The 14366-nt window shown below is 40.0% G+C and overlaps 1 protein-coding gene across 2 annotated transcripts in view; it reads left to right on the forward strand.

Moving 5' to 3' along the window:
- Window positions 1–7270: 7270 nt before the first annotated feature.
- The window catches only part of YIPF6 (Yip1 domain family member 6), a 48112-nt gene continuing 41016 nt past the window's right edge, over window positions 7271–14366 (forward strand). Inside the window, exon 1 of one of the 2 annotated variants that reach the window (XR_005083553.2) lies at window positions 7271–7644. Coding sequence is in view for 1 of the 2 variants with exons in the window: in XM_037152584.2 (XP_037008479.1) it covers window positions 7588–7644 (57 nt within the window). In the remaining variant the exon portion in view is untranslated. The remainder of the gene's footprint in view (window positions 7645–14366) is intronic. The other variant, XM_037152584.2, reaches the window with a different exon arrangement.

The following is a 14366-nucleotide window of genomic DNA, read 5'->3' on the forward strand; positions in this document are numbered from 1 at the left end:
TTGACAAGGAAATGTAGTTATTTCTGTAATACACATGTTAAGATAGTGACTAAAATTATGACTGATAACATTATAACAAGACATGTCAGAATTTTAGGAATTATATATAATTTTAGAACATTTATCTACTTATATATACATGACATGAAGAAGGCTTAGTATTATTTCTCATTTGACAATGCTCCCATGTAGTTTAATATATCAAAGAAGCTGAATTAGCTTAATATTTCTCTCTTAAGGGGAGAAAATAAATCTTTGATTACTCTAGGGGCCCTCTGGTAAACCCCAAAGTTATTTTTAGGTCAATGTGACTTAATTTAGATACTGATTTTGAGAAGTTTCTCAAAAATATTAAAAGGTTTTAGAACATTTGGTCACATAGGATCATAGCTTACTAAGAGACAATACATAGATAACCATTTAATCATAGCAACAAAGCCTCCACAGGCAATTACAGGAAGTTACACAGTTGTAGGTAAAAGGTAGTGCTCTTAATGTTAGGAAGATTCAATTTTAAGCAATGAAAGACGGGATGAAGACAGTGCGAAGCAGTTAGTAAGACACAAACACTTTGTTTTGTAGGCAGAAAACTTCTCATAATATTTTATCAGGATCAGACTAATAGTGCAAGAAAATTTTGTTCCTTTAGCAGAGAAAAGAAAATTAAGTTTTGGTTTTATATAAGTATATTATTAATATTAAAGTTTTCTAAAAAACTCTATAACCACCCTGGCTGGGGTGATTAAGTGGATTGACTATGGGCCTGAGAAGCAAAGGATCACTGGTTCAATTCCCAGTCAGGGCACATGCCTGGATTGTGGGCCAGGTCGCCAGTAGGGAGTACATGAGAGGAAACCACACCTTGATGTTTCTCTCCCTCTCTTTCGCCCTCCCTTCCCTCTATAAATAAATAACATATTTTTTAAAGCTGAAAATATCAGTCAGGGAAATTTATCTTTAAAAAACCTAAAAACGTTTCCAGCTTAACCATACATAAAATTTCTCTTCCAAGTTTCCTTTTTTATAAACATTTTACAAATTTCTGGGTCCATTTTAGTTTGTCCCTTGTTCTTTACCCACTCAGAAATAACTGACTTATTTAAGACAAAATCATTTTCACTTTCCTCAATAAAATGCACCTTCATAATTCCAATCTTTTCTCAGCCTAAAAACACATCTTATCATTTTAGTAGCTTTAATGACCTATATTAGAATGTTTAACCCTTAGAAACCTTTAATTTCTAGTGAAAACTAAGAGTAAACAATCAGGAACGGTTCTTTACTGATAAATTTATTAACATATGCCACAATTTTTAGAAACGCAGTTTGCCCTTAAAGAACATGATGGTTAGGGGTGCCAAACCCCTCCCCTGTGCTATTGGAAATACACATAACTTTTGACTCCCCCCAAACTTAACTACAATCATCCATTGGTATCTGCAGGGGATTACTTCCAGGATCCTTCACAAATGCCAAAATCCATGGATGCTCAAGTTTTCCATAAAATGCTATAGAACAATGCACACAGCCAGCTCTCTAGATCTGAAGATTCCCAACACAAATCAAAAATACTCCTGGTTGCGGCCCTGGCTGGTGTAGATCAGTGGATTGAGCACGGGCCTGGGAACCACACAATCACGGTTTGTATCCCCATCAGGGCACATGCCTGGGTTGCAGGCCAATCCCCAGCAGGGGCCAGTTCCCAGCAGGCATGCACCAGAAGCAACCATACATTTATATTTCTCTCCTTCTCTCCTTCCCTTCCTTTTCCTTCTCTTCCCTTCTAAAGATAAATAAATAAATTAAAAAAATACTCCTGGTTGCCTGGATACACAGATGCAAAACCCAAGGATAAAAAAAGGGTTGATGTATATTTACCCTAAATAGATGTATATTTCTTGAAAAAAAAATCCACTTATAAGTGGAGCCACACATTTCAAAACCATGTTGTTCAAGAGTCAACTGTGTATGCTTCTTCATACTTATATTATTTACAAATATTTTATGGAATATTAGACAAAGTCAATTATTATCCCAAGCTATTTTATTTTTATATAAATATCATTTCGTAAAATTTTTCTTTATTAATCTGACAGAGAGAGAGGGGAAGAGAGAGACATTGATTTTCTGTTCCACTTATTCGTGCACTCATTGGTTGATTTTTGTATGTGCCCTGACTGGGTATCAAGCCTGTAACCTTGGTGTATTAGATGAAGCTCTAACCAACTGATCTACCCAGCCATGGCCTAAGCTATGTTCTCTGCTGACAAGTGAACTTGACTTTTAGTACACCTAAGTAGAATAAAAATATTATATTAAACATGGATAACTCTAAATATATGCATTAAAAATAAACCAAGTTAAATTAGCTTTACCAAATATTTTTCTAGATCATGTGAATTTAAAAAACATCAGGGTTAGTTTTTATTCTTTCTTAGTTTATATAAACACTTAATTCCTTTCAGCCAATTAAATAGAGCTCTTTATAAACCACTTTTAGAAATATCCTCTGGAGGCAGAAAATATCATAGTTTTATAGTGCCACATACAAATATATATATACATATATAGGCATACAAATAAATAGATAGACACACATACAAATATTTACATAGATGCAACCAGAGACCTGATAGTTCATTTTAAAATTTTAGCCAGGAACCGGTACAATAATGCAAAACTCATTAATTTATACATAACAGTTGGAATATGTTTATCTGCTCAAATGATTAATTCAGACTTTTTATTATTTGTGGAGGAGACTTTTAAGATTTGTATTTGTCCCTGACAAACCAGGGAACTGGGACGATATTAAGGAAAATGGGCTTCATTATGGGGAACGAAGCCTTTCTGGCAATTTGTACTTTTTTAAAAGACCATTTTTCTTTCCTTTATTTTCAGTGGGCTCAGGTTTCTCCTGGTTGAGCACACTGGGCTCAGTCTCAAGCAGCTGTGGGATGTTATCTCCTGAGGTGTTTACATTTTAAAGATGTGGTAAAATTTATGACTTCAAGGGAGAGAAGAAATGGGAGGGTTTTTTTTCCCTTCTAGGAGTTTAAGGTAATTGCTGTTTCAAATTTCCTTCCTTTACATACTAAATAATAGTACTTCTAATGTCCCGAATTTTATCATATCTGCGAATGTCTGAAGCTAAATAGGAAGGTGTCTGAGTGGACTTTGACTTTTGTTTTAATTTCAGTCCTTCCATTTTATTAGGGAGTCTTAATGGCTAGTCATTTTATCAATATGAGAGCTCTCTAAATTTCTTTTCACAATTTAGAAGTTTCTCTAATTAATCTCAATAGTGACTTAAGTCAATAAGCTTTTTATGGCTTAACCAAAGCACAAGATCTAGAAAATTTACTCCTACAGTTAGCCAAGAAAGATCATGTTTTACCTCCTCTGAACAGAATTCAGTTTTAGATTCTCTAAGCTTACGTCCACAGCTTATTCGGCCGTCTGCCAGGTATATGCATCTTCTAGCTGGAGGAAAAAGTAGACAGAAGAAATCAATGATTTGACTGATGTCTGCGAAGAAAAGAATCAATACAAACAAGAGTACTCAAACCAAGTTTTCATCAAAGTTGCTATGTCCAAGGAACACGTTCCACAAATATTTTCTCCTGCTAATCTAAATTTATTTTTTAAAGATTTTATTTATTTATCTTTTAGAGAGGGGGAAGGGAGGGAAAAAGAGAGGTAGAGAAACATCAAGGCGTGGTTGCCTCTCTATCGCCCCCTACTGGGGACCTGGCCCACAACCCAGGCATGTGCCCTGACTGGGAATCGAACCAGTGACCCTTTGATTTGCAGGCCAATGCTCAGTCCACTGAGCCACACTATCCAGGGCTTGCTAAATTTAGAAAGAGAAAAAAAATACCATTTTCTTTTTCACAGCACCCACAGCTAAAGGTTTCAGGAGGCTGACAAGGTAAGAAAAGCTTACCTGTTTGCTGATTCTGTTGTCAAACACCGAGGACCGCTTAGCTGCAGTTGTCTCAGGAAAAACATCCAGAAGGGGTGTTCTCTTAGCCGGCATACCAAAACCACCAGGGAGGCAGAGAATTCCTCCCCACTCCAACCCTCCTTCAGTTCTTATGGCTGGACTAGCAATAAAATAATAAAATCAACACAAGACTAGATAAACAGGAGAAAAACCAGTTGAATACCTGGGCACCAAAGAAACACAATACAATGCTCATACCATAAAATGAGGCCCAGAGACCTGATAGAACCAGACACCTCTTTATACTTTTTAGACAAAAGAACAGTACATTTGTGATAAATTGACAAGACAAAGAAAGTTGATGCTGACTGGAAAGCAATCTAAGCAAGATTTGGGGATTTATTAATGAGAAATGTAAACAAAGTACTACATTTTAAAAGAGGAAATAAGAGTTGATTATAGAGACTTTTTGGCTCTGGGTCGTTTAACTCTAGCAATAGAGGAGTCTTCCAGGTTGGGGTAGGACACCTTTCCCAGGGGACATTTATTTCCTGCATTCAAGGAGACAAGGGAGGGGCCAAGGTCCCCTTCTGGTACTGGCTGCTGGTCAGGTAACTTTAATTCAAAATAATCACATGCCACTTTGCGATATTTTGAGCCAGCCAGTATTGGGTCCCAACATATCCCTCTATTCCTATTTTATTAATGTGCTTATTTTCAGAAATGGAGTTGAATTTTTCAGCATGTTTTTTTTTTCTTGGACCTATTAAAATGATCAGTTATTATCACATTTCCTGCTTCTGAATGAACTTTATATTTCTGGGGAACGCTCTACTTGATTACTGGGTGTTATTATTTTGCCAGATTTGATTTGCTAACAGTTTAAAATGTTTGTACCTATATTAATAAGTGAAACTGATATATAGTTTTATTTTATTTTTTAACATCAGTGTGTGGTTGCCTTTCATGCAGCCCCCACTGGGGACTTAGCCCCCAACCTAGTCTGTGCCATGTCATGTGCCATGACTGGGAATCGAACCAGCAACCCTTTGGTTGACAGGCCTACATTCAGTCCCCTGAACCCCACCAGCCAGGGCTACAGTTTTATTTTTTTAGTACTGTGTTTGTCAGGTTTGATGCCATGTTTACACTGGTGTCTAGAATTATAAATTTTCCTTTTTCCTCTCTTTATGAAAATCTGTATAGTGTAGAAATTACCTGCTCCTCAAAGACTTGAATGAAAAGCCTGTGAAACCATCCAGCCCTTTGGGAGCAGGAAGATATATCTTTGGCAACTTTTTTAAGTAACACATGCATACGGTAACAATTTCAAACTGCATGAAGGGTCATACACTAAATAGTTCTCCCTTAAAAGTCGATAAATAGTCCCTCAGCTTCTTCCCCCAAAGGCAAGCGCTGTTATCATTTCTTGTGTTGCCAGTAGGAAATTGTCTGAAATATTCAAGCTTATAAATATATATAGGGTGAGCAAAAGCAGGATCACAGTTGTTTGTATGAAAAATATGTAAGAATAAACTCTTGTGTTTCACATACTCATCACTATAAACGCACTTTTTTTCACCCTTGTCTATTCCCTTCCCCTAGATGGTAGCATTCTGTACCTTGCTTTTTAAATTTTTTCAAAACTTTTGCCATAATTAAATTCCCTGCTTCATTTTTTAGTTACTTTTGATCATTTTTTCTAGGAAACTGCCTGTTTTCTCAGTATTTTAGTTGTCACAGGGTTGTATCTTATACCGTCCTGTAATTTAGAACTAGTAAAGTGCTTTATACATATTGGCCTACATGTTAATCCCACTTCCACTACTTACAAAGTTTCTAAGTAGTTCTGGGTAAATCATGAGGGTAATGCTGTACCATGGACACCCATAGCCTGACAGAGGGTAATGACTGTAAGTGTACTGAAGAATACTGAATTAGTCTGGCAATTCTGTGGCATCTATTTGCAATGAAAAATATAAAACCATTCCTATTTTAGCAGCTCGTCCCTATGCTGCCCCCTTCCTCCACAACTTTCCATGCATAGTTTCTTTCTTCATAGCATGTTACCTCACACTCAACCTGTACCCTATTAGCTAACAAACGCATTTTTAGTCTGAAACAATGCCTAAGTAACCTGAGCACTGCCTGCCTCCACTATTGTTTTATGGCCTGTCCTGCTCTTCAACCAGCACCAAAGCCATCTACAAGAGTGGCAAAGAGGCTGAGAGATGAGGTTAGGTGACAGAAGTTGAGGCTTGAGGTTAGGGAGAGATAACTAATTTTAGAAGTTGCCAAGGAAATGGAAGAGCTTATCAATGGCTTTAGGGAAGTGGGGATTTGGTAATCCAATAATAAGCTCTGGAAATGGGGGGCGGTGTCACTCAGGGCTGGGGGGTGTCGTGGTAGGAGTATAGTGGCTATGGGAGGCTGAGGCTGGGACATTATACATAATATTCTACTGTAATTTTAAAAGGCTTCATACCTACTGGTATAAATTTTAATTATCACTCTTGTCAGTATTTGCACAAGTACTAAACATGTTCTTGGTCTGAAGAATTTTAAGAATATTTAAACAAAACAATGCACACACAATTCCATTAGTTGATTAACTCTGTCTCACCACATTCCAGATTCTTTCTCCTTAAGGTTACTACTTAAATGCTTTCCTGGATTGCTAATTCAAAAATATAAAGTACTTTATTTCACACCCTTCTCGTATCCTGCTTTTTTTTTTTAAGGTGAAAAGTGGTATTTACGTCCCCAAAAGACACTAGGTATCCTGACTACTGCTTAGTTAACACTGGATGTATTGACTGACCTCATTTTAGCCCGCGGTTGAGGTGAACTGGAGTCAGAAACACTTAGAGAAACCCGTAATCAGGTTGGGACGTGAAGGATTGGAAAAAGTTATTCTTACAATAATCACCCTTTCAGACCTTAAACATTTTTAATACTTGCCCCAAATCGCTTAGCAAGTTTGGAAGCTGTAGTGGGATTAAAATTTTGCCCAATGTCTATAGAGAAGCTCCTATCTTCTCCTCAAAGAGCGTGAGGGAGGAAAATCATCCTGGAGGTCGGCGTGCAGACAATACGCAAGTTTATGAAATTCGAGAACGTGGGAAGAGGACATGGAAAGAGGCGAGGAGCGCAGGGAATCGGCCGGGCGGGGGCTGCGGAGGTGGGAGCTAGGAGGCGGGAGCAGTAGGTTAAGGAGGGCTTGCGCCTGGAAAGGTGAGTTTTCCCGCAGCCAGGGGCGGGGCAGCCAGTTCCGTGAGCTGCTCGCAGGGACACGCACCCGGAGCCTACCGGTGAGAGCAGCCGGGACTGGCGCGAGGGGGCGTGGAGAGCACGCGGCCCGGGTCCGGAGACCTCAGAGTAATCTCAGAATCGGGGTTACTGGTGAAAGGGGGAGTGTGTCTGGCGGGACCCGTAGCCCAGAAGAAGCGAAGTGAGCAGACTCGAACCTCTCTACTCGAGACCCGGCGGACAAAAGACATTGAAGTGCCCGTCGCGCCAGCCGGGGATAGGCGCCTTTCGGTGACGTAGTCCTCCCGCGCTGAGGCGGTGACGACCTGGGACCTCCACGTCGTCGATTCCGCAAAGGCCTGTGGGAGCAACCCGGGAGCTGGCCGGCCAAGATGGCGGAGGCGGCGGAGTCTCCAGGAGACCCGGGGACAGCGTCGCCCAGGCCCCTGGTGAGCTGGGGATCTGTGAAAACAGGGACCGAGGGTGAGGCAAAGTGTCCCTTAAGGAAGTCGGGTGATGGGCCCGTGGCCTGAGAGAGTCGGAGCCCCTTCTCCCGCAGGCCCTTCTGTAGCCGATTCCAGAACCGGTCCCAGCACTGCACCTGTTCTTGGGGCTACTCGCTTCGCCCCTCGCCTTCCTCGTGCCTTCCACGCCTTCTTGTGAAACTCCCGTTCACTTTCCTTTCCCGTACTCTCAGAGCTTGTCCTCTTTCCCTACATTGTGTTAAATGACGAGCTTTAAACAATTTGTTAAGTATGTTTGCTTCTGCCGGCCCCTAATTTTATCAAGACCCGTCACTAGCCCTTGTTGGAGTAGCAGCATTCTAGGGTTAATGAGAGATTTGCAACGTGGTAACTTGGTTATTGATTTCGGTGAGTCAAGTAGTTTTGGTTTGATCCCTGTCCTTCTGTCGCAGCTCCTTGCAGTCCTGTTCATGATGCTCTCTCACTCCTGTTTGCACAGCGGATAGTATTTCTATTGAAAGTACAAGCCCAAACAAAGCCTGGACAAGTATTTCACAATACAAGTTGTGGAGTTAAATTTACCTGGACTGGAATCACCCACTCTGCTGCTTGTGTGAATTTGGGCAAGTCATTTCATGGAGAGTATTTCTTCATCTGTAAAATGAAAATTTAAAAAAATACATACCTCAAAGAGTTTTTAGGAAGGTGAGATGGCATAATTTATGTAAAGTGTCTAATACAGTCAGTGCCATGAACTGAGGAGTGTAATTAACTGAACATTCTGCCCCCAAGTCCCTTATCCTAAGCAGGGTTCAATTATCTCCCACTGTTATGTACCAGTTGTTCAATGAATGGTACATCCCATTCCTGTGTTTTAAATTGTCACCATAGTAGAAGTCTGAACTGGGAGTTAGGTGACATTGATTCTAGTCCTAGATCTGCTTACCAGCTCTGTTTGTTCATCTCTTCATTCATCAAGTATTTATTGAGCATCTAATATGTTCCAAGCAATCTTAGGCACTGGGGATACAGCAGTGGAAAAGCGTGAGTAGGTCCAAGTTGTGATGGAGCATCTGTGACCCTGAAGGAATCATATGGAACCCATTTCCTCATTTGGAAAATGGGGATAGTAACTCATCACAGAATTAGTGAGAGTACTAAATGAAATGACATAGTTACAGGTGTCAAGCTATTTTTAGTTCTTGTCTTTCATTTAAACTACTCCACTGCTCTTTTAATGAAGCTTTCCTCGATTGCTTTTAGTGGTCTGGTCACTCATTACTCAGTACCCATTCTGCTTCTATTCAATAATGTTTATTGAATTTCTAAAATGTGTAATGTGCTGTGCTAAAGCAACTATTTAGGCACTACAAATAACCTGCTCTAAATGGTTCTTACAGTCTAATTTGTAGGGATAAGATAAATGTACATATTAATATAAGGCAGAAAATATTAAGAAAATTTAAAAGAAGATGCTATAATGTCTAGTTGGGGTGATGAAGCAAGCTACAGAAGTTGTATTTAAGAGTTTCGCAAAGGATGGGTAAGATTTGAAATTCCAGGTGAGCGTAATAGTTATTGATGATTGAGTGCCTGCTACACGCCAGGATTGTTCTAAGCATCCTGTGTATATTTCCTAAACCTCACAGCAACCATTTCTGTAAGATGGTTTTTAGACTGTTTTACTTGCAGATGAGGAGATGACTCAGAAACGTTTGACAATTTCCCAGGGGTGTCACCAGCAGTTAGTTAGAGATCAGGCCTGAAATTTGAACCTAGGTCTGCTTCTGAAGCCCAGATGATTTCTAGTAGCATTACACAGACTCTTTATCAGCTAAGGTACAGAGGTTGGAAGGTACTGATTCATTTCTACAAAGAACAGGAAGATTACTTTGGCAAAAGCACAAGGAAGTACTAGGAGGTGAGCCCTAAAAGATAGGTTACTGAATTAGAGAGGCAGTATGGAACAGTGGTTAGGTAGGAATATGAGATCTGGGGTCAAATTGCGGAGGTTTGATTCTAAGCTCTATGCTTCAACTAGCTGTGGGCTGTTGGGGAAATTGCCAAACCCCTTCATGCCTCAGTTTTCCCATCTGTAAAATGGAGATATAGTAACACTTAGCTAATAGGGGCTTTTGGTGAATTAAATGAGTCAATACATATAAAACTTGGTTGCGCACCTGGCACATAATAATCACGCAATAAATGTGCTGCCTTATTGACTACTAAGCTGGGAGGTTTAATAGGCACTGAGGAGCCAGTGAAAGTTTTTGAGGAATAAAGTTTAAAATCATGAATTTGACAATATAATGGAGGAAGGGTTATCATGGGGAGTGTCTGGAATCTAGGAGACTCGCAGAACTGTTGCAGTAGTTCTAGGAAGAAGTGATGGCTGCTTGGACGAGAGTACTGGCAGGAGGCATAAGGATTCAAGAAAGGCAGAATCCTTGAGGGTTTTCAGTGCTTGGGAGAAAGAGTCTTAGATCAACTTTGCAAACTTTAGTGTGCATAGCAGTCATCTGGGGGAATCATGTTAAATTGCAGATTCTGATTCAGTAGGTGCTGAATGAGGCCCGAGATTCTGCATTTCTAACAAGCTCCCAGGTGATGCTGCTGCTCCTAATACATTTCAAAAAGCAAGCCAATATGTATATGGGAGGATAGTGGTGCCCTGGACAGAAATACAGAAGCAGAGGACGAGGGCCCTAAAAATTGATTAGTTCCCTTTTGTACATGTCTACTTTGAGATATTGGCAGGCCGTCCAGTATATAGCCAGCAGGCAGTTGGACTCTTAAAACCTGGACCTCAGGATTCGGAAGAGGTCTGAGCTGGAGATACTAATCTATGCATCATCTGCATAGAGTGGGAAATACAGAATCTTGGGTAATGCCTATCTCTTGCCTATATATTTAGGGAGCAGGAAACAGAGTTGTAATGATGGCTTTAGCCTAGAGTTTGTAAGAAAGCTGGTCCCAGGTGAAGGGGCTGGCTAGAGACCATGCCACAGGTTACCCCCTCCCCACTTCTTGGAACCAGGCCTCTTGGACTGAGCCAGTTTCTGCTTGATGCTGCCCTCACCCCACCCTTGTTGGTTCGTTTCTTTGTCCAGGATTTTAGTCATTAGTATAACCCATCTGCTCCCAGCCACTTAAAGCTGCAGTCCCTGCTTTTACTATGTGTTTCTGACCCTGCCTCTACCTGCTCTCCTTGTTGGCCCCAGCCAGGCCACAAAGTGAGCACGTGTGTTTCTGAGCACATAAGTACATAAATGTGCACACGCCTGCTTGCACAGGGGCAAGGGGAGGGACATGGGGGTCCAAGCCAGCTTTCATTCCCACTGAAGGCTGGTTGAAGAATAGGGTGCGCTAGCTGAGGGTCTGCATGCCCTGTCTGCCTTACCTGGGGCTGAGGGCCACAGATCCTGGCTCAGCTCAGTGAACAATGTCACTAATTCTCTTGAGAAGAGATACTGAGGAAGGATTGGGTTGGGTATTAGGATGGGAATCACATGACACTCTAGTGACTGCAGTGACTTCTGAAACCAGTTAGCTGGAGTTAGGTCAAACTTCACAGGTTGAGTCACAGTCTCTACAAGACTGTTGTCACTTGAGACACCAGCCACAGATTCAGAGATTCCTGGAACCATCCTCACTTCTGACATATTGGCTACAAATTCAGGTATTCCCATGATCCCCTCAGGCTCCGTAATTCACTAAAATGACAGAATGACTTACAGAACTGAGGGCAGTACTATATTTTAAATTACAGTTTTTGTTTTATTTTGTTATAATTTTATTATACCAAAAGGATACAGTTCAAACCAGCAAAAGAAGGAGATGCATAGGGTGAGGTGAGGGAAGGTCCTTAATAAAAAGCTTCCTTGTCTTCTCCATAGGGAATCAGGGCCCTTTTACCCTCCTGATACATCAAAGTGTGACAGGATGCAGAATATTGGCAACCAGGGTACCTCACCAGTGTAACTAGAATTTTTATTGGGGTTTCATTACGTAGGCATGGCTAACTGGATTATTGGCTCCCGCCCTCCCCAGAGCCCAAGTTTATGTCACAAAGTCCCAACCCTCTAAACTTGTGTTTGGTTTTTCTGGAGCAGTTAGTCCTCCATACTGAGTCATCTTCTTAGCATAAACTATGGGGGTGGGGGGAGCTACTGTGACTACCCTGTTAGCTAAACTCTTAGGTCCCACTATGAATAACAAAATCACTACCATTTGGGAAAGTAAAAGGGTTTAGAGGCTACCTCACAGGAACAGAAGACAAAAGCTAGGCAAATTTTTTATTGTACAGCAGTGACAGAATTGAAATTGACTCTCTGGGAATCTTGACCTTGAGTTAACATTTATGTAGCCCCCGCTGTGAGTCTGCTAAGTGCTTTACATGTATTAATACATTTCTTCCTCACAACAACCCTGTGATAATAGTACCTTTATTTCAGTTTTATAGATGAAGAAACTGAGGCACAGAGAATCTGCTCAATGTCCATTACACAAGTAGTAAATGATGGAGCTGGGATTTTCACCCAGGCTTTCTGGCTCCCAGTGCCTGCACTCTCAAGCGATACTTTCCAAGTACACTACATTGAGCACTGACTATGTGCTAGGTGTTATCTAATTCTTACAGCCCTGTTTGTCTTTAAAGCCCATTCCTTCTGTGCTGCCCTGCCTCCCCTAGCAGTAGCTGGCAGCAAGGAAACTCAAAACCAAGCAATCCTGGAGCTTGAAAAGGCAGTGTCATAGTAGTGAAGAGAGAGTATGGGTTCAAAACAAGGGGGTTTACCATTAAGTGCTACAGAATATTCGAAGAGAGTGAAACTGAGAAAGGATCCTTTATTTCTTGATGATGAAGTCATTATCAAGAGAGCAATGTCAGTAAATTGTGGGAAAGCCAGTGGCAGATTACAAAGGACTAAGTGAGGAGAAGAGTGAAGAGCAGTTTGGGAAGAGGGGCGGAAGGAGAGGACTTGGAATGGCAGAAATAAGGAAGTGATATATTTTTAAATTTTATTACTGAAGCTTTAAAATACATAAAATGAAGTATAGTTGAAGCTATTGTACCCATCAGCATTGAGCTATTTTTATTTCATCTTCCCACCACATTTTTTTCTGTAGTACTGTTTTAATCTTATTTTGAACTAATTTTAGACATGCAGAAAAGCTGCAAAAGTGGTAGAGAGTTGGTATATGCCCCTTACCCAGCGTCCTCTAATGTTAACATTGTGCATAACCACAGTGCAACGATCAAAACCAGGAAATTAACATTGGGGCAACACTATTAACTACAGATCTTTTTTTGTTCCAGGATCTTATCCAGGATCTCACATTGCCTTCAGTTGCTATTTTTCTGTAGTTCCCATCAACCTGTAATGGTTCTTTAGTCTTTTCTTTTCTTTCATGAGCTATTCTGAGTGTTTTAAAACAAATCCCAGGCATATCACTTTACCCATAAATATTTCAGTACCTTTCTCTAGCAGGGAAGGACTGTTTCTTTGTTTGCTTTCTTATCACACATGACAAAAGTAATGATTGCTTAATGTCATCTAATCTATGTTCATTTCCCCATTTTCTAAAAAGCAAATGTGCCTTTACAATGTGTCCAAATTAGGGTCCAAAGAAGGTCAACAAGTTGCATTTGGTTGGTGTCTGTTAAGTCTCTTCTAATACGTATGTTCTTCTCTTTTTAATACTTTTTTTGTTGAAATTCACTCATTTGTCTTGCAGAATTCTCTGCTTTCTATGTCTGGCCAGTTGTATCCTTGTGGTATTTTTAGTATATTTGTCTATCCATATATTTCCTGCAAACTCTAAGATTTAGAGGCTTTGTTATATTTAGGTTCACTGTGGCTTGGAGGAATGAGGGAAGAATGAAAAACTTGGATGATCCCTAAAATAGGAATGTTTGGGGTTTTTAGGACAAATTTCAAACACACATATAAAAGTAGAATGGTAAAATGGGCCCTCATACCTGCCTTCAATAATTATCAGTTTATGGCAATCATCTTTCTTCTATACCTTACCCACTTCCCTTCTATACTCTTTTGAAGCAAATCCCAGGCATCATTATATTGGTAAACATTTAGTATGTATCTCTCAAAGATAAGGAATCTGTTTTTTAAGAACATAAGCACAATATCATTAGTACATCTAAAAAAATTAACAGTTCCCCAATATCAAATATATGGTCACATTGCCATTTTGAACATTGCCAGTGTTCAAATTTCCAGTTATCTCCTAAATGTTATATTTTTATAATTTGAAATATGACCCACTGCCTATCTGTATAAATAAGGGCTGTCAGAACACAACCATGTTTGCTTATGTATTGTCTTTGTCTGCTTTCATGCTGTAGCAGTAGAGTTGAGTAACTGCAACAGAAACTGTACGGCTTTGGAGGTGTAAAATATTTACTATTTGGTATTTGGGCCCTTTACAGAAAAGGTCTGGTGACTCATACTTTAGGCAGCCATTTTTAGAATAATTAATAATAAAAATGTTTTGATATTTACCTTCATTATCACCACCTCTGGAGAATCCTCATTTCCTGAAGAACTTCCTTTACCATTTTTTGTAATGAATGTCTCAGCTCTGACTTGTCTGAAAAATAGTCTTTATTTTGCCTTCATTATTCATAGCTATTTTTGCTGGGTTTGGAATTCTGGGTTGATAATTTTATTCTTTCAGCACTCTACAAG

Source organism: Artibeus jamaicensis, unplaced genomic scaffold (assembly GCF_021234435.1).
Source record: "Artibeus jamaicensis isolate MK-2021 breed Jamaican fruit bat unplaced genomic scaffold, CSHL_Jam_final contig_457, whole genome shotgun sequence".
NCBI classification, from domain to species: domain Eukaryota; kingdom Metazoa; phylum Chordata; class Mammalia; order Chiroptera; family Phyllostomidae; genus Artibeus; species Artibeus jamaicensis.